The 19,231-nt window shown below is 40.2% G+C and overlaps 2 protein-coding genes across 9 annotated transcripts; one reads left to right on the plus strand and one right to left on the minus strand.

Annotated features, from left to right (window-relative positions):
- The first annotated feature begins 456 nt into the window (after positions 1-456).
- Positions 457-2,549, plus strand: LOC309705122 (methyltransferase-like 26 B). The gene is made up of 7 exons (XM_082530728.1): positions 457-558; positions 651-853; positions 1,030-1,192; positions 1,273-1,332; positions 1,408-1,475; positions 1,560-1,638; positions 1,720-2,549. The coding sequence occupies exons 2-7, from the start codon at positions 654-656 to the stop codon at positions 1,765-1,767; spliced, it is 618 nt and encodes a 205-aa protein (XP_082386854.1). The 5' UTR covers positions 457-558; positions 651-653; the 3' UTR covers positions 1,768-2,549.
- On the minus strand, positions 1,947-15,512 carry hgs (hepatocyte growth factor-regulated tyrosine kinase substrate). Of its 8 annotated transcripts, none has more exons than XM_082530722.1 (20): positions 15,333-15,512; positions 11,852-11,936; positions 11,601-11,676; positions 11,333-11,425; positions 10,554-10,671; positions 10,236-10,288; positions 10,050-10,118; positions 9,773-9,897; positions 6,621-6,705; positions 5,973-6,071; positions 5,775-5,870; positions 5,596-5,634; positions 5,326-5,490; positions 5,019-5,232; positions 4,753-4,925; positions 4,532-4,672; positions 4,095-4,278; positions 3,813-3,949; positions 3,531-3,713; positions 1,947-3,349 (listed from the first exon to the last, which is right to left on the minus strand). In XM_082530722.1, exons 1-20 carry the CDS (start codon positions 15,367-15,369, stop codon positions 3,236-3,238), a joined length of 2,286 nt encoding a protein of 761 aa, XP_082386848.1. In that variant the 5' UTR covers positions 15,370-15,512; the 3' UTR covers positions 1,947-3,235. The 8 variants fall into 8 exon arrangements, with proteins under 8 accessions (XP_082386848.1, XP_082386845.1, XP_082386847.1 ...); XM_082530719.1 differs by having other exon boundaries at positions 6,621-6,732; XM_082530721.1 differs by having other exon boundaries at positions 5,019-5,229; positions 10,554-10,677.
- Between the last annotated feature and the right edge of the window lie 3,719 nt (positions 15,513-19,231).

A 19,231-nucleotide genomic window follows, 5' to 3' on the forward strand; every position in this document is an offset into this window, starting at 1 on the left:
CTGCATTGGCAGTGTGGTTGGGATCATTCTAATGCTCAAAAATTAAGCTGTTACAGTCACATGCTTTCCAGGTGGAATTGCATAGTGGATCAACATCTGAAGGGATTTTGCTGTGTTCAGAATTCATCAGCTTTGACATTATCCACAACACCACTGGCTCAGATTCAGCCCGAAACCATGTCAGATCCAGATCCGAGGTCCTGTGTTTGGACTTTCTTAACAAGGCTTAACAAAAGAAAAGAAAAAAATAGTAAATGAGTGAAAAGTCAGAATTGGAGAATTATTGGTCAAGACCACTTTAAAAATGTAAAGTGGACTGGCTCCTTGCAAGCAAAGTAGAAAGAAATAAGAGGTGACTCAAGACTATAGCTGTCCTATTATTTGCTGTGCATGTGCATATGTCCTACCTGTAGTGTACCAATGCTGGGCACTTGGACACTGGGAAGGAGCATGAAGGAAATCCTCTTAACCAGGTAATCTCTCCACCCATCTGCTGCTACTGTCTTCCACCAACATGCCATTCCCTCCACTGGCCTTTATCGCCAGTGCAAATAAAAGGTAAGAAGCATCCGCTAAGAGAACAATGCAATGCATGGGAGTGCAATGCTAGATAAAAGAGGCACACATCTTTTCTTTTCTTTTTCCTTCAGGCCATGCTGCTGTCTCCTCAGGCTGAAAGGAACTGGGAGAGTGTTTGTTCAGTGCTCGAAGATGTGTTGGAGAGCCAGTCACACAGGCAGTTATTTGCTTTAGAGCTTGGTTCTGGAACTGGCCAGCATATCATACGGTTTGCTCAGAAGATGCCCTTTGTCATTTGGCAGCCATCAGACATCAAAGAGGATTCTCTAGAGAGGTTTGTGCCTTTCAGAAAGTGCTTGCCATGTTGACGTGTCAGTATAGTTATGTGTGACAGAAAGATTTACGAACATATTCCAGTTAAATCAATGATCTATTTAAACAAGTGATTTGTTGAAGTCTATGGATTTGACATTAAATCTAAAATGAAGCTCGTACACACCTTGTTGGCAGTATCAAGGCATATATTGCTGCAACCCAAGCAAAGACGGTGCTACCACCTGTTCACCTGGATGCCAGTGATCCGTGGGAGAAATGGGCAGGACTGAGTCACAACTCCTGTGACGTTATTATTTCCATTAATTTACTGCAATACAGCTCCTTCAAAACAGCCCAGGTAGGCCTGGTTGCTTATAAATCAACTGAAGAGCTTGAGATATATCCCCACAGTATTTTATTTACTTATCATTTTCTCAGGGAGTGTTCAGTGGAGCAGGACAGATCCTCAAACAAAACGGCCTTTTGATAACATATGGGGTATGTAATGATAGTTAATTACACTACAAATAAACCTGAACCTACTAACTGATGTCAAATTAAAACATTTCTCAGGTGTATGCTGTTAATGGCATCATCACACCAAGTTGTAATGAAAAGCTGGATGAGGAGCTACGAAAAATGTGAGTAGTAGCTATTTGGTAATATGTGTATGTGGTTGGCTGTTAGGATAAGATATGGACCATGTTTGGTTCTGCTGCATACAGGAATCCAGACTGGGGTCTTCCAGATATCGACGTGCTCAGACAGCTGGCCTATGGGAACGGGATGCGTATGGAGCGGATAGTAAGTCATGTATCTCGGCTTAGAGGCGATTCCACCTCCCAGCAGCATGTCTTTTACACTTGTAATGTTTCCTTCTTTTAGATTGAGATGGAAGAATACTACAAATGCCTCATCTTCAGAAAACTCTAAAGAAGCCAAAATACCAAAAGGACATTAAATTATTAGTTCACATCAGTTATGAGTGTAAGTCTATAGTCTTTATATTTGTAAGACAATTCTGCAATCTGATAATGGATATAGTTGAATAAAAGCTTTAAAAAAAAAACCCTCCTCTGTGTGTGGTTACAAAATACAAGTCGAGGCACGTGGACAGTAAGAACCAGATATTTATTAAATATAATTTTAAAATTACTTCAAAGTCAGATCAGTATGTTGGAATAAAGAAGTTCACAGATGCCAACTGAAGAGTTACAGAAACCACTGATTGGGTGTGTGATACATACATGCAGCACATCATGTTTGCTCTGCAAGCTTTTCTTCACTTCTGGATACTCAAGCAGACTTTTGAAAGAGTGCCCACATGTACTCCCGATGCAGGCATCTGTATATGTGAAAATTACAACTAATAGAATGTAGGCTGGGACTCCTGGAGGAAACTTGCACTTTATTACAGGTTAAATTCATATGCTTCAATTTTGTGATGGCACTTGATGTTCGGCAACACCAGTCGCTTTAACAGAAGGGATGCAAGATGCTATTAGAACTGCTGGACTGCTTTTAGTATGAATATTTTTTTGTTACTAATTGTGGATTTTTAATGATTTAGTTAATTAAGTATAATTGATGAAGACAAAACAACCACCCAGCTAATTTTCTAAACAGTTTCCCGTAACGTGCTAATCCCTGCATCGTCTCTGAAACTATATTAACACACAGTTGAAGCAGCACACAACAAATAAATGCCCCCCCCCCCATTAAAAAAAGAAGACTCTAATTTGTAATTATGAGAAGGGATGATATGAAAACTACTGCCTATGCATTAGTGAGATTTTTTCCAGGTGTCTGACTGTGCTGTCACTCTTCAGACATACCAACAGCATCTTAAACAGTGAATACAGATGTTTCTCAGTCACTTCTTAAACTGTTAAAACACGTTGAAATAATTTGCTTCCATTCCAGAAAAGAACTGAAATTTCAACATGCAAATTTGGATTTAGAAAAATGTGAGACAAAGGATGGTTGCATCTTCTTCTCTCGCTCTCTTTTTTTTTTTTTTTTTAATCTCCTAAATGGTCATATTTTCTGTAACTTTAATACCACTGACTATTTCTGCTCTTCAGTTATTCATTTAATAAGGAGATACTACATACATATCAGCTGGAAAGGAGGAGGAAGAGGGTGAAGGTTCTTGGTTATGGCGCTTCCCATTGCAGCTTCACCCCTCCTGATTTTTATACTTCAGCGGGGGAGAGGCAAGGAGAGCAACAGTTCTGCAACATCATCACAATATTTCACGTTGCCACAAAAATCACAGCGAGGTGGAAAGTGGGAATTATGTGTGTGTTTCCAGAGGGTATCCTCAGAGTCCAGAGAGGGAAGAAAGAGACCAAACAGGGAGAGGAGCTGTAGTGTGTTAGACCCAGCAGCGTGAGGCCCTTCAGTCGAAGGAGATGAGCTGTGCCTCTGCGCTGCCCGGCACGGCTTGAGGTGCCTGCTGCTGCGGCTGCTGCGGCTGTTGCTGCTGCTGCGGGGGGCCACCAGGGGGAGCAACCTAGCAGCATGAATGCACAAGTAAAAATAGGAAGATTAGCCAGGACTGACATTTAAATAACCTAAATAAAAATACCAAAGATAAAAATAAAGAAAGCTTTCATGCGTTAACTGTGAATGACAGTTGAACCAATTAACTTTTAGTCTGTCAGAAGCTTCAAATACATAAATATACAACTGACCTGCTGATACATGGGCTGCTGGCCTGGCATGTACTGCTGTTGGGGGGGCATATTGGGGTCCTGTCCCGGCAATGCTGAAATCATGTTCTGCATATTGTATGGCTGGTAACCCATATAACCCATACCGTTAGTGGGGGGTGCCTGGGACATGGGGGGCATACTCTGCGCCTGAGAGGCCACATTCTGCACAAAACACAGAGAACAGTGAGATGCATTCATCTTTAAACGTTTTTGTGGCATTTCATGTATTAATCAGAAAATTTAAGTGGAGCTTTGTCAGACCTGGTAACCCTGCGTAGGTGTGGGCTGATAGGTGGAGTAGGGTGGACTAGTTGTGGGTGGAGCCTGACCAGGCGGAGGAGCGGGCTGCCCATTAGTTCCTGGAGGTGGGTACATGTATGCATTAACCATATTGGGATCTGAAAGAAAGGGGGGGAGGAAACACAAAACATTGTAGTGAACGATTAAGATTTTAGATCATATCGCTAATTGTAACACCAGATGACCAAAGTTGGTAGATTTCTTGTCTTTTCAGCTGATCCTTTTTCTTGTGAACCTCCTCACCTGTGGTAGGACCAGGCATAGCCTGGTACTGTGCTGGTGCAGTCTGCCCTGGCTGATTCATATAGATGTTGTGCATAGGTGAACCCTCCACAGAACCAGCGGGGCTGAAAGTGCCTGGGTAGCTGGGCGGAGCACCGGGTTGGTATACCACCCCTCCCGCGACATTGGGGGGCAAAGACTGCATCTACATAACAGCAAATAAAGACAGCATTAAAATTTCACCAAAAGATTACAATGAACTTAAAAAAGTTCAAAAACATAAAAAGTCTCCTGCTGAAATCTAAAAAAATGTTTCATTAGCTGAAATTTATTCTTTAGGTTCATATATTTCTGCTATTATTGAGACATTTGGTTTCTGCAATATCAAGTGAATTTACTGACTAGATTATCCTTGGGTTGAGTTCAGTCTGAGGCCAGATGGAGTATAAAATGTGTACCTGGGCATAGGGAAGAGAGAAAGCAGGCATCTGGGCCCTCATCTGGATGGTGTGCTTCTGCTGCTCCAAACGCATCTGCCTCTCTTTCTCCTGCTCCTGGAGGCGCTGAATGGCCAACTGTCTTTGCATCTCCAGGTACTCCTGCGGTCCAAAGAAATACCTGTGAGCATGGTAATGGCCTATTATATCTGAACTCTCATTGAACAGATTCAGTTCAGTACCTGTTTCTTCTGCCTCATGATCTCCAGTTTTTGTGCCAGCTGGATCTGCCTCTGTCTTTCCGCTTCCTCTGCAGCGCGACGCAGTTTCTCTCTGTGTTCGTCCCGGAGTGCGTTGAGAGCGGCCCGAGCATCACGAACCTGAGCTAGCTTGTCCTGCAGCCCTTCATAATACACTGACAAGACACAGATCATCACAGTTCAGAGCCTGGACACGTGGAGAGAGAAATCTATAAACATGGACACAATTACACAAGGCCAACGCTTACATCGCTTCTCATCTAGCTGGTTGAGGATGTCCAAAAGCTGTGGGTGCATGTTGTTGATGGACTGGAAGAGTGAGAGCACGGCGCTGTCGTTAGTGATGCTTCGCCCACGCATGTGGTTGCTCTTCATGCGGTTCAGGAAGGTGGTGACAGCATTCTGCAGAGCCTTCAGAAACTGCTCATGGTTCTCCTCTGATTCGCCATTCTGGTACTGCTGCTGAAAGAGGGGATGAACAGGGCAAACCATGAGCAGGGGCTCATTTGTGTTTAGCTTGATTTTGGTTTTTTAGAGCTCACAACTTCAGCATACCTCCACTATGTTGACAGGCTGGACAGGGACGTGACTTTCCACGGGCTGACTGATTGCCGGAAGTGGCTCAGCCAATGTCACAGGGGCAGGGGCTGAGGGGGTGGGACTCTTGCGAGCCTCTTCCTGTTTTTTCTCCCAATATGTTCTGTTCAGGTAACGGGCCAGCTGGAATGATGTCATATTTCCTTATTAGCTTTAAAAGCACGGTGTAGCATTTCCATTAATCAGCAATACTGCTAACATTTGAGAAGAGCAATATACCACATGTACCTCAGGATCTACATCTTCAGCTGATGGAGCAGAGGAGTTCTGCAATGTGTTTCATAATAGTCAAAAAAGAATGCATTTTAAAATTTGCTTAACAATAATAAAAATCTTTCAAACATGCTTTTAAAATCATGAAAACATTTTTTGTAGAGTATAAGTGATTTTGCTGAAAACAGCCTTACCACAGGAGAAGTGTAGAGGGTACTGACTGGGGGAGCTGAGGAAGTCACTGGGGTGGGATCGGTTTTGGGATACATCGAGTACGAGTTCTTATGTCTCTGCAATTGAGCATTCAGCTGTGTGTCAGCTTTTATTCTATATACTAGCTGAAAACAAACACATCCATACCCAAAAATGAGCATTTCAGCTTAGCAACCCACCATTCGCTCCTTCTCCTCAGCCTCACTTTGAGAAAGAGCTATGGCCAGCTGCAGCTCCTCCTCCTCCTGCAGGGCAGCCTCATCTCTCTTGGGGGGCATCTGGTGAGAAAGAAGAGCAGGAGAAATATATAGCAGGAGAGTCCAACAGCGAAAGCTTGGCTGCAACTGGATCATCTAAATTACAACAAATCTACAATAGAATAGCTGAAAAAGAAAACACTAAAGGTTTCATAATGACCACAAATAAAGCCCAGACATTCAGCTTGATTGAAATGCTGTAGAATTACATTAAGAGAGCTCTGCCTGCAAATCTCAGTGAACCAAAGCAACACTGTAGGAAAGATTGGGACAAATTTCCTCCACAGCAATATGGGAATTAAAGTCAGCTAGAAAACACTGATTTCAAGTGATTGCTGGTAAAGGTGGTTCTTTAAGCTAATGAATGATGGGGTGTACATGACTATTTATTTCCAGTGTGACAATTTTAGCAACTTTTTCCAAAAAGGCTAGAAAGCTGTCTAAAATGTAAAAAAACAACAACAATATAATAACTCGAAAATCATTTAAGTCCTATATTTAACAGGTAACAAAACAAAAACAAAAAATCTAGAAAGACAGTGATTGATATAAAGAGTTTCAAATTATTACCTGTGACTGCTGGGACAGTGGGCTGGTCAGGTACTCAGGTGGCAGTTCAGCAGAGCCTGAGGAAGGGGCTTTTCCTTCAGCTTTCCTAAGTGGAGGAGAGAGGGAGGGGTGGCTGCTAAGGAAGAGGGATCAGGGAGGACAAATAACCTTGTAAATCAGAGTTTCAAGCATGCTGCTTGAAACAACAGTAGCACTCCAAAGAGAGAACAATACAACAAAACATCATGGGAAACACTTTCAAGTTACTCCCATTTGGATTTCGGATCTCCATCCAAACACACACACTGACAAACAATGCTTCCAAGTATGGTACACACCTTTGTTTTTAGTTTGTCGTTCTTATTCACTAAAGTTCTGTTATTTTTGTGTTTAAGTATTTTTCCCCAGTTAACATACAGAAAGCTGCTACATTAGAGAAACAGTAAACAACAACCCTTATCATCAATACATCTGGCTCATCAGCTCTTTGTTCTGTGTATAAATAACAGGAAACAGTGAAGACGCATATCACGATTTCTTGAAGTCGAAGCTGAAATGTCCTAATGTCTGATTTATTACTTCTAGTTGATTACGTCGATTAAGCATCACGAGGCGGAGGGTGGGTGGTTCCCTATTTTTTTTTTTACTGGGAGCTGACAACCCTATTAGTTAGGTTGTTTAATATTTCTGCTAAGTACTCTTTAAAATACCAGAATAGGGAGGATCGTGTAGGTTCAGGTTTATTAGATTGATCAGTATTGCTGAACTATGAAATATTTTGGGTGCAGTGTATTTTTTGCATACAGGTATAACAGAATAGCTTTAGTGTTTTGTTTTTTTAAAACGTGAGTATGAACTTATACAAAATGCAGCAAGATATAAAAAAAAACAACAACCTGTTTTATTGATTGAAAAATACACTATATCGGATTCATACCGGTATCGGCAGATATCCAAATTTATGATATCAGTATCGGACATAAAAAAAGTGGCATCGTGCCATCTCTAATTACTTCAACATTATTTATTGTTGTATGTGCGATGATGTTCATACAAATTTTGTCCAGATTGCCCCCCCCCCAAATTGTGGAAGAGATAGTGAAAATACAGATATATATACACACACATACATATACTATCATCATTATAATAATATTATCATCATCATCATCAGAATGTCTGTTTTCTGCTGCAGGCAAAACGGCCTCAAACCACAACTGTTGATATGCTCACTTTGCTTTGTTGCAGCCGCCACATGCTCTTTTAAAGGATCCCACACACATACTCACTCATTCACTAGCTCACGTGTGTGTACACACATACACATTAGCGCTACCTCAATCAAGAAATATAATACTGTCAGAACTTGTTTTATTGCTACTAATTTAAGAAAGTTTTATAATAAGGAAATAACATTTTAATTTATAAGGCATAAATTAAAATGTTATTTACAACATAAAACAAGGCGTTTTATGTTGTTTGCATAACTTATTTTATAATACAGTATTATTTATTATTTTCTTTTGCACTTAAACATTTTTCTTAAGGAATGCTGTCCAATTCCTGTGTGATGTGGGATTCTAGGTGTTCTTTGCTGCTTTCAATCAGTGAAAGGTATGGAGTGCAGGCATATTCTTCAACTACTGTCTTGCAAAGCCTTCCCTGAAAAAGACGTCATTTGGCTAGGAGCGTATGTTGTTCTAAAAAACGTTCAGTGCCGATAATGCCTTTCCAGATGTGCAGGCTGCCAGGTCCCCAGTACCATCAAGAATGCAACTGACCACTGATAGCAAACCACCTCCTCTTCAGTCCAGAGGATATAATATTCATGTTTTCCAAAAAGAATTTCAAATTTCAATTCATCTGACAAAAGAACACTTTTCCACTTTGCTTCAGTCCATTTTAAAAGCCAGCGCTTTTCTTACTTTCTTCTGATGCCAAAAGAAGGAAACTGAACTGCTTTCTGAGCTGTTCATTCTGATAGACATCAGTTAAAAACGTATTAAACAAGCTCTTGTTGACACTGTTTATTAATCATCTCCATTTTATTTTGAGCCTGGTTTTGTATTGCTATTAACTGTATTTTAATTTTCTATCATATTTCATTATAATTATTCTGTTTGCACAGCACTTTGTGACAACATGTCTTGTGAAAAGCCTTATAAACTTTACTTACTTACTAGACAGGCTCACAAACATAGTCTGCATGTTTTCACAATCCATGTATTTCTTTTCTTTTTAGAAAAAAAACTTAACTACTCATGTTGCAGCATACTAAGTACTTCCTGATTTTAGCTTGACACGTCCAGCTAAAATCTTTCTGCATTGTCCTGTGAATTACCAGCTGCGAGTGAGACAATTTAACGACTGCTTGGAGCAGTTGACTACACAGCATGTTTCACCCAGTGTTACCAGCAGTCTTTCAGTATCAGCTGCCAAACATGTGCAAACATGCCTCAGAACACGTTACACAGTCGCAGACATCATTTGCATACGTTTACATAGTTTATTTTTAAAACCGGCATTATCTTCATATATCTACATACCATTTTTTCATTAGAAGTCTTTCCGTGTTTTTCTTTAATGGTATTTGTTCCAACTTCTCAAAACACACTCTCACTCATTAGTACATTTTCATCACTACCCTTAATCAACTTAACGTGCTGCACATCCTTTCCAGCTTTATCTTTTTGTCTAGGTAGTCGATAAAAATTATTTTCTCGTTCCTTAGCGCCCAGCCTCACATACAGCTCACTCTAAGCCTTTTCCACCTCTCCTGTACCCCTAACATCCTAGTACTCTTGTCTACTTTACTCATCTCCCCTACTATCCCACTTTTCTTTTGCTTCCCTCCTCCTTTGAATATTTTCCTGCACTTCCTCATTCCACCACACATCTATTTGCCCTCTTTCCTCTCTCCATAACACATTCTCTGCATTTTACCTCAGCACCACAGCTGCACATATTTAACCTATCATTTTTTACAAGTCATATCACAGCTACATATCATTTTTACCTTGAATAAAATCAATCACGTGTTCATTGTGTTTAATCTGTTGCACCCTAGATAATTGTGAGACATAAACACTTGTACTATCCAGGGCCACCATGTTACACACAGCCTGTTTTTCACACTAATTCTAACATTTTAATCACCACATCTGTGGACTCACTTGTTAAGCAGCTCGAAGCAGGGCTCGCACACACGCACTTCCTTCTCGATCCCAAACTTTGGAATAGTGGAGTACTTAGACGAACACTTGCCGCAGAAAATCTGACCACAGGCTCGACAGTGGTGCTGGGAAAGCACAGGACACAAAATGAGGTTGATTTCCACACATGCGCCGTGAGAAGGTACCGCATACACGCAGACACACACTCACAGCATCAAATGAATGAAGGAAACCATAAAACCTCCAAGTGGCCTAGTTACAAGCAGGCCCGGCCTACCTTTCTTGTCATAACGCCAAACTGGACTCTGCACCGGTGGCACTCCTCAGCGTCAACCCAGTCAGGGGCCTAGATAAACAAAGCAGACATCACATTACTCAACTACTTCTCAATGTAAGGGGCACATGCCACAAAAACATAACTCTCTTCACACATCAGTAAAACAAGAAACACAAAATATCTTACTCTCTCAGCAGCAAACATGGCGTCACTCTCCTTGAACTCGGGGAAAACGTGACCTGCAGACAAACAAAAGCAGAAAATCTTTTTACAACAGCTACAAAAAAAAAAAAAATCACAAAGAGGCAATAACTTCTAGCTGCTGATGTACCTTTTGACAATGAAATTTGAATCAATAAAATCAGTTTTTTATCATTACAAATCATCTGAACTGGTATCACCCAGTTTTAAGTGGCCTGTTAGAAAACATTTTCTGGGTCAGTAAGCTTTCAGAGATCCTTTGGTTTCATTTCAGATGTGAGCACTCGGCTCGTTCAAGCTTACCTTCCACTTTCATGATCTGATAGGTGTCTTGAACCACTTTATATTTGGGTTCATTGCGGAAGGCGTGAGCCCAGGCCTGGATCAGGTAAAGGATCTTGTTTCTGACATTTGGTTCCGTCTGTTTCTGGAAGTCAAGGAATTTACACACAATTAAAGCAAAAAGGTCTACTTTCCCTGTTTCTGAATTCTACTGTCAAATAACACACTGAATTCATCAACACTGTGAGGTGGGAAGTCCCTTGTTTTCATCTGAAAAAAAAAAAAAAAAAAGACTCCTGTCACAAGGCAATGACATCACCAGGAAGTTGAAACCAGCATGAGGTATACAGCCTGTGTCACATGATACAGTTAGGATCCAATCAAATATTGCTAGCTCATGCTGTAATCCAGTCAGCTGAAAGAGTGAGCAGTCATAGGAGAGGGGGAAAGCTTATGAAGCCTCCAGCCAAAATATATAATTGAAGCACTGTACAGACGCTAAACCTGTTTTTTAAAAAGTTCATTTAGTATCAACTACTTTAATATCAGACCACTGTGTGGCTGCTCACTTTAACATCACTCTAACATGTACACCTTTGGGAATCTGGAGCCTGTGTTTGAATAAAGGTTTGAATAAAGACTAAAACTCTTCATTGATTAAGCCAAAGCAACCACTCCGCCTGACCTCTGCCAACAAATTAAGCTTCACAGTAAGAAGACAACACAGGCCATCTCTGAATGGCATTGAAAAGAGTGTGGTGGGAACTGAGCAGACAGGGAGTAGATAAAATGAATGTCACCTTAAGTAGCTCCTTCAGTTCCTCCATGGTTTGCTTACTCGCCACCTCATCGTGCACCGTCTGGCCACAGTTCTTCACCACTGACTCCAAGACCTGAAGGGTGAGGCTGCATTATTCTCAACAACCCAACGCAAAAGATGCCAGGTCTACTATTGCCCACAGTTAGGTGACAAAGCAAGAGAACACACCAACCAAAGCAAAAATCAAACTATGTTTACAGGCAACAGAGATTTTGTATTTTTGATTGTATACTTTCCACACGTCTTACCTCAAGTGCATAAATCGCCACGTGTGGATTTTTGTCATTCAGCTTCTTTTTAATGGCCCCAATGGCATATTTAGCTCTGCAAGGACAAAAAACACAGATATCGCTTAATGCAGAATCATTGGCATAAATTCAATAAGCAAACTCTCAAGTATGTTTATTTCAAAAACATTGAAGACAATAGTCGAAGCTGTATTAAATCTTCAGCTGCTGGAGGATGTGACTGTAGAGGGGAAGAAGACAGAATCACTCACTGTGTGTCTCCCTGTCGAATGAGATCACAGATCTGCAGGATGGATTCCCAGTCAGTCTCCAGAAGCAGTTGACTGGTGGCTTTATCTGCATGAGTACAGAAAGCTTTAACATGCATGTCTGTCAAATGGCATCTACAACAGCAGCTCCACAAAACTGCACCGGCAGTTACACATGAACAAACGCTTCTTCCACATGCTTTAATCTTTATAGAAACATCTGTACTCCTGCTATTAACGTAGGACTCCAGATCGATCTTTGTATGATATCAAACTATTACCACACAAAAGGTTTGAGGTGTCAAACCTTAATGATATAATAGAGATCTACTTATTTATTATATCATCATCAGCAGGGATAACTAAAAATATTTTATTGCTACAGATGCTTCCGTGAGTTCAGCTGTCAGAAAGAAAATAGCCTTGCATATGATTCAGGTGTGCCAAAGCGCTGCAGTCCTGGGTCTGACATTTGTTATGCCCTGCGGAACTGTGGGGAAAACAGGAAAGCACTGATAGCACGAAGTGATAATCCTGTTTGGCATATGATTGCGATGCATTTAGTAGATGAAACCTGGTCTTGATTTGCATTTCTAAATACAAGTGGAACCTAATCCAACTTTCAGCACAACAAACGACCTGTTTGCAAATCATAAAATAAAAAAAACTGCCCAATTTTTAGGAACCAAATATCATCTTATTACATGTCAAACTGAAGGATGTGTGCTGTGAATTCAGCAATCACCCACACATAATGGTGGTTTAATTGAGTTAAATATATTTAAAAAGATTAAATGTTTTAAATACACATGACATCAAATCAAATCAAATCAAATCACTTTTTATTGTCACATCACATGTGCAGGCACACTGGCACAGCACATGCGAGTGAAATTCTTGTGTGCGAGCCCCACAAGCAACAGAGATGTGCAAACACAACAACACAAACGAGCAAAATACAAGAATGGCCAACCTGAAACTAATAAATATATGTACAATATATAATAGTGTATGCATTTCTGGATGTGTATACTAAATATTTTCCTACGTGTGTGTGTGTGTGTGTGTGTGGTGTGTGTGTGTATGCACATTTTTACAAATTAAATAGTTAAAAAAAAATTAAAAAAATAAATAAATAATAATAATAATAATAATAATAATAAAATATACAGAGTTGAATATGTGCAAAACAAGTGGCATTTATATACAGTGTGGAGTGCATAATGTTAAAGTTCCAGTAGTGAAGCTGAGGTGTCTATGACGTGTTCAGCAGTCTGATGGCCTGATGGAAAAAGCTGTCTCTCAGTCTGCTGGTACGGGACCGGATGCTGCAGAACCTCCTTCCTGATGGAAGCAGTCTGAACAGTTTATGGCTGGGGTGACTGGAGTCCTTGATGATCCTCCCCGCTTTCCCCAGGCACCGCTTCCTGTAGATGTCTTGGAGGGAGGGAAGCTCACCTCCAATTATCCGTTCAGAGCACCGCACTACTCGCTGGAGAGCTTTGCGGTTGTAGGCGGTGCTGTTGCCATACCAGGTGGTGATGCATCCAGTGAGGATGCTCTCAATGGCACAGTGCTGCTATAAAACTGCGAATCTGATCATAGGTTTAGAGGTGTGCATTACTCAGTTCAGACTTTTTTTTTATTTTTTTATCTGCTTCTATACTTTGAACGTCAGGTAAAATTTATGCTTCAACAACAACAATGATTCTGACTACAGGCAGGGGGTAAACAACTGCAGAGGTGGTGCAGGTGTAGTATCTCTGCATCAAGTTCAAGAAAAAAAAAGGAGATGAGTGTGCTTTTTAGAAGGGACAAAGACTAGCTTCCGCCCCTGCAAATCAGTAGAACAACTGTGGAAGTGGTCACCAGCTTTAGTGTACATCTCACTGAAAACCCTATCTGGTGTCACAACATTTCCGTCCTGGTTAAGACACCAACACCAACGCTTCCACTTTTTCAGGAGGTTGCAGTACGAGGAACTTGTTAGCTCAGTCTTAAACCTATTCTGCAGATTTGTGGGGAAAGAGTGTCCTGAGGACGGCAGAGAAAACGCCTCTGCTGAGGGCCTCCCCATCACTACAGACATTTACGCCAGCAGATACAGGAAAAGGGCCTCCTCTATCTTGAAAGACCCCACTCACCAAGCACATGCAGTGTTTGTTCCCCTCCCCTCAGGCAGGAGGCCACAGAGTATCAAGAGCAGAACCACCATGCTTTTAGACTGCTTCTGTGTCTACTTCTCCTAGCCAATCGTAACAAAGACACCAATTGTGCATTTGCAATATCCTCCATACCCTTAAAAAATGATTATTCATTCTCTATGACACTGTAAATATGTTTTCTCTTCCTTGTTTCTGTATATTGTTCTCTTGTGTGTTCTCATTGTTGCTGGCGTTAAACAGGGACCTGAGTGCTAAATTTAGTTTCAACTCATGTGAATACACACGTTTGAAATGGAATAAAAACCCTTGAATCCTTGAGAAAAACAAGTTGGGACTGCAACGATAAGTTCGGCAGGAATTATATTTAATGGATTCAAATTCTGAAACCATTTCCATCACTGGTAAGAAGAATCAAACACACGATTTATAACCTATTTGATGGTTTTAATACAAACACTTTGATATTTAGACCTCAAATATCAAATTATTACTGGTTACATTGGCAGAGTAGGCAAAACTCTCCAGCTGAACTAAAGAGACCTAAAATGTCTGAAAATTGTTTAATAGTAATCAATATGCACAGCTGCGTATTCATTTGACACTTCACAAAATAATTTGACATTTACTGGGTGTATACATTTTTCATCCAGGTTCGCTAGTTAACCTGCTCATCTTTGTAGCCCAAGAAACTTGTTGTTGCATAACTGGAAATTCACTTGGGACTCGTTTTAAACCAAGGTAACTGTTGAAACATGCTATGACAGAGACGCCTTGTTTTCTATGATTAGTCATGGAGTAAAAGCAACTATTAGCCATCTGACGTTAGCGTAGGTCTATACGTGGATCACAAAGTATCCCAGTCGCTAATTATAGACATGTGTCAGCGAACTAATCAACCTGTTGTGGTCTTTAAAAAAAAAAAACTCAGGACAACAGAGCGCCTCACGAATACCAGCGTTGTGTTTGTCTGCCTGGTTTCCTTGGATATGGGGTAGTTAATGTGTGAAGTAACAGCTAATCGTATATTACCGTGTATGAAACGCACAGGAACACAACAACAGCTTTGGTTAGCTTAACTAAAAGCAAGGCGATAACACTGGACCAGACTTTGAGTTAAAACTGTTCGCTTCAGCTAACTTCTTAGCATTTCTTGGCCTTCGAACAATAGCAGCGAATTTGTTAGCAGGCTAGGAAAAAAAAGCTAGCTGGCCTGGGAGCCACAGCCCGATCGACTGTCAAAACAATACGCTGGAAAACATCGCACTCTGCCTTATAGTTGCTTATTTTACTCTCAACTTACGCATGTGCTGTTAACTTACCGAGAAGCCTTTCAAATGTGCCTCCACCTTTTCCCATGTTAAAGTCAGAGTCTCAGAGTGGCTGTCGAGATGACTTATTTAATTAGCGGATCCCGATACTTTCACAACGGAGGTTAGCTGTTAGCCACGGAGCACAGCTGTACAGCAGGTACAGCCTCCTCTGACTTCCCACTTCCGTCGCAGAAACAGCGACACGCATGAAATGTCTCCCTCTCGCGGCGAGTATGCGCAATTACGGGTGCATTTTATTATTATTTTTAATTTATTGAATTTATTTATTGATTGATTGATTGATTTATTGTTAAGCGAAACCTTGACATGATGATTGCCGCTTTAGAAATCTAAATAAAAATATGCATTATCAGCAAGTCATTGATGAGATATGTGGTAGGAGTGACAGATTGGTTTAAGGTGAGGGTGGAATTACAGTAGAGACTGGTTCTGAGGCAATACTGACAGGGCAGCTCATGTTGAGCAGTTTATAGACAAGGCTGACATGATTTAGACACGTGCAGAGGACCGATAGTGGCTATATAAGACAAAGGATACTGAATATGGAGATGCTAGGCAGAGGGAAAAGAGAAGATTCTTCGCTAAAGAAAACAGCCAAAAGAACAAGAAGAACTAGAAAGTGCATTTTCTGAAGAAACTGCAGTGTGAATGCTTGAATCTGAATGTATGCACTGAAATGAATTAATTGCTGAATTTTGAGTTAAAAATGTTGAATGATAAAAAAAAACAACCCGAATTTAACGTGAAAACAAAAGTGCTGAACTGCTAAAAGCTGAAGGTTACACAGAAGAAGAAGTTGGAAAAAAGCTGAAAATGTTTTAATTGTAAATTAGAAAAATCTAAGAAATGAGAAAAGAAACTTTAGAGTCAGAAAACACCTGAATGAATATTAAAAGTTCATATTCTTTGAATCACTGAATGACTAAAATGTGAGCCCTCCACTTGGATCCACACAGTTTTAAAGGTTTACATCTCTGAGTTTTTGAAAGACACGGTGTTGGAAAGAGAAGAACGATGGATACGTTTTGAGGGTAAAATGATGGCTGTAGAGCAAACACTGTGGACACAGCAGCAGTTGAAAGAGAAGTGTTTAAGATGAATCTTGGCAGAGTGAGAGAGAGCTCGTTAAGCAGGCAGGCGTGAGCCTGGTTGCTATAGTGACCCAAATGCCTCCATACACACGGACACAGACATGCACCTCACTTTTGCTGCTTAAAATGAACAGAAAAGTCAGCCCCAAACAAATCGCTCCCAAATGAAAAGTACAAGTCGTATTGACGAAATTCTTTCACCGTGAGCGACAGCAATGTCTAGTCTACTGAATTCTCAGTTTTCATGCCTGTGGAGTATATTATATGGACGTGGTGACAGTGTAAAGACACCCTGTACTTCTGATTTTCAAACGAACCTTCTGAGCAATTTTAACATTAGAGTCTATGGAAGAGTTGGAGGGAGGAGGCTGTGCATTGGTGACATTTATGAAAGAACCATAATACCTAGTACAATAGTAAACACATTGGATGAAAGAGGACAGCGATGGCTACGTTTTGAGGGTAAAATCATACCTGTACAGTAAACGCTGTGGACACAGCAGCAGTTTTAAAAAAGATTTTAAGATTAATTTTTTTGCTCCTCTCACTCTAGCAGTTGAGCTGTCTCACTCTAGCCCCAACATTCCGTCCCATACACACCCATTATAAACTCTGAAACGGGTGAAAAGACATCATGAAACTTAAACTGGAACTGAAGAAAAAGTATAATAGATATTGAAAAGATAAATACAAGTTGGATAGTTGAACGTCTTGTCTTCGTTTTAAAGTTTGAATGGTGGCTCTACGTCAATGTATGTGGAAGTAGATACAGTTTAAAGAAGAGTAAGTTGAATGAGAATTTGAAGCGTCTCTCCATTGAAATACATGGGAAATTTTTGTTGAAAAAAGTTGAATAATTTTAAAAATATAAATGTTAAAAATGAGAAAAATAGAAGCAGTCATGTCCAAAAGAAGAGGAATCTAACGGTGTTTGAATGGTTTTTCTAAGTTGAACGGTTTTGAAGGAGATAGAGTACAAAAAACGTACGGAATAGATAATAAAATAGTTTAAAGATTAGAAGAACAATACTGTGAATGCTTTTCAAGCATTCACACTAATTATGCTCTTTGATAAAGCAAATTGAACTTTCATAAGTGTAAAGTGATGTGTATTAGTTGGTGCTCAAGGCACAATAACATCCAAAAATGTAATTAAACACCCATGGCAGTTTTGATTTTCATGATCATCTTTCTGCACTCCAGGACATTTTGACATGCAGTAAATCACTTAAAAGCATGATCAAAATCCTCCAGTTTTATGTAACGGTCTAACACAGACAAACAGTGAGTTATTTCTTGATACCTTCTATCTGAGTAAGAGTTTGCATGTAGGAATCTGACTTTGGCAGCAGGGTGATGATGATGATGTGATGATCACAGCAGCAACATCTTGGGTTCAAATCCACAGGCCAACTGGGGCCTTCCTATGTGGAACTGGTGACCTGTCCAGAGTGCACCTAAGACAGATGGGCTCCAGCCAGCCAGAACTTGAATCGAATAAATGGAGGAACGATGAATAGAATCTGACTTTAAGAAAGTGGTTTTAAATTATGTTAAAACTTGAACATACATATGCGATTATGAAAATATCTTTAGGAAAAACGTTTCTTTTTTCTTCAATTCATTAGGCTACATTTATTTTAAGGTTATGTTGACTTTGGAAACAACCAAATCCCAATATCATTTTTGTTTGTTTGTCTTTATTTCACATTTTCTGCACATGTACCCTTGATTTTTACAGCCTAAGGAAAGAGAAAAGAACTATACCCCACTTCACACATACTACAGCACTCACACCAAAAGACTTCACAGACAATTATCAGTGTTTGTATTTACTCAGGGAACTCTAGAGCTCTAGAAAGCAGATCTGAGATGAACTGGACACACATCAGTGTTGCCCAAAGTCTCAAATGCATCAGTGACGTGTGCAGTTATCGCCTCCTTGTAAATGATACACTCATTAATTCACTTTCATGTAATCAACTTCTGTGTTAACTCTTTGTTACTGTCATTGTTAAGAACTGCATTGACACCATACCTCGAAGCCACTTTGAAGCACTCCATTCATTATTTACAATGTAACTAGTGCACTCGTCTCCCTCTGTTGTCTTCTTTGTAAGCATACAGTAAAATGCCACAGACTTACAGTATTCACATCATTACTCTACCAGCACTGGTAAAGGCCTACTTAGGTCATGTGTGAGTCACTACCTGGCACTTGGAACACTAGTGGCTATTGTTATTGTGGTGCTGTAATGCTCTATAGAGTGGCATTGTGTTGCTCTGTCTTCTGCTGTCACAGACAGAAAGCAAAGGAACTGATAGATTAATGCATGCCCGCACAACTACGATTATATTTACAGTCACCTACAGTGCAATCAATCAGGTTTAAGAACAAGGATAATATCTCATGAATAAAGATGGTGCTTGGAATTGTACTACATGAACACATGCAAAGACAGATAGTGATTCAGGCTCAATCTGGTTTTTGCTTGTTATCATACAGTTATCTGCTGGAGCAATGTGTGATTTTATTAGAAGAAATAGCAGGATCTTTATGAAGTGAAAAAAGGATCATGTATTTTTCTTTGTTCCCGCCGTATAGAGTAACTCAGATAAGGAAAATGAGATGGAAGACAGGACAACACACACACACACACTGAAAAATATGGCACCACATGCTAATGCACACACATCTCCATTGTTCTATTGTTCTTCTTCATTCAGCAGAACCCCTCGTAGTGTTTACATAAATGACTCAAAGGTTTTTCCTTGTAAAACAAGTATTTTGAGGAG

The sequence above is a fragment of the Aulonocara stuartgranti genome (genome assembly GCF_965226115.1).
Source record: "Aulonocara stuartgranti genome assembly, chromosome: 4".
NCBI lineage: Eukaryota > Metazoa > Chordata > Actinopteri > Cichliformes > Cichlidae > Aulonocara > Aulonocara stuartgranti.

Coding starts and splice junctions, on each gene's coding strand:
- hgs (XM_082530715.1), bottom strand. CDS start 15,369: ATGGGAAAAGGTGGAGGCACATTTGAAAGGCTTCTCG. Junction 10,119..10,235: donor CCATGTTTGCTGCTGAGAGA/GTAAGATATTTT, acceptor TTGTTTATCTAG/GCCCCTGACTGGGTTGACGC. Junction 5,233..5,325: donor AGCCTGTCAACATAGTGGAG/GTATGCTGAAGT, acceptor CCCCTCTTTCAG/CAGCAGTACCAGAATGGCGA.
- LOC309705122 (XM_082530728.1), top strand. CDS start 654: ATGCTGCTGTCTCCTCAGGCTGAAAGGAACTGGGAGAGTGTTTGTTCA. Junction 1,333..1,407: donor GCCTTTTGATAACATATGGG/GTATGTAATGAT, acceptor AACATTTCTCAG/GTGTATGCTGTTAATGGCAT. Junction 1,476..1,559: donor GATGAGGAGCTACGAAAAAT/GTGAGTAGTAGC, acceptor TGCTGCATACAG/GAATCCAGACTGGGGTCTTC.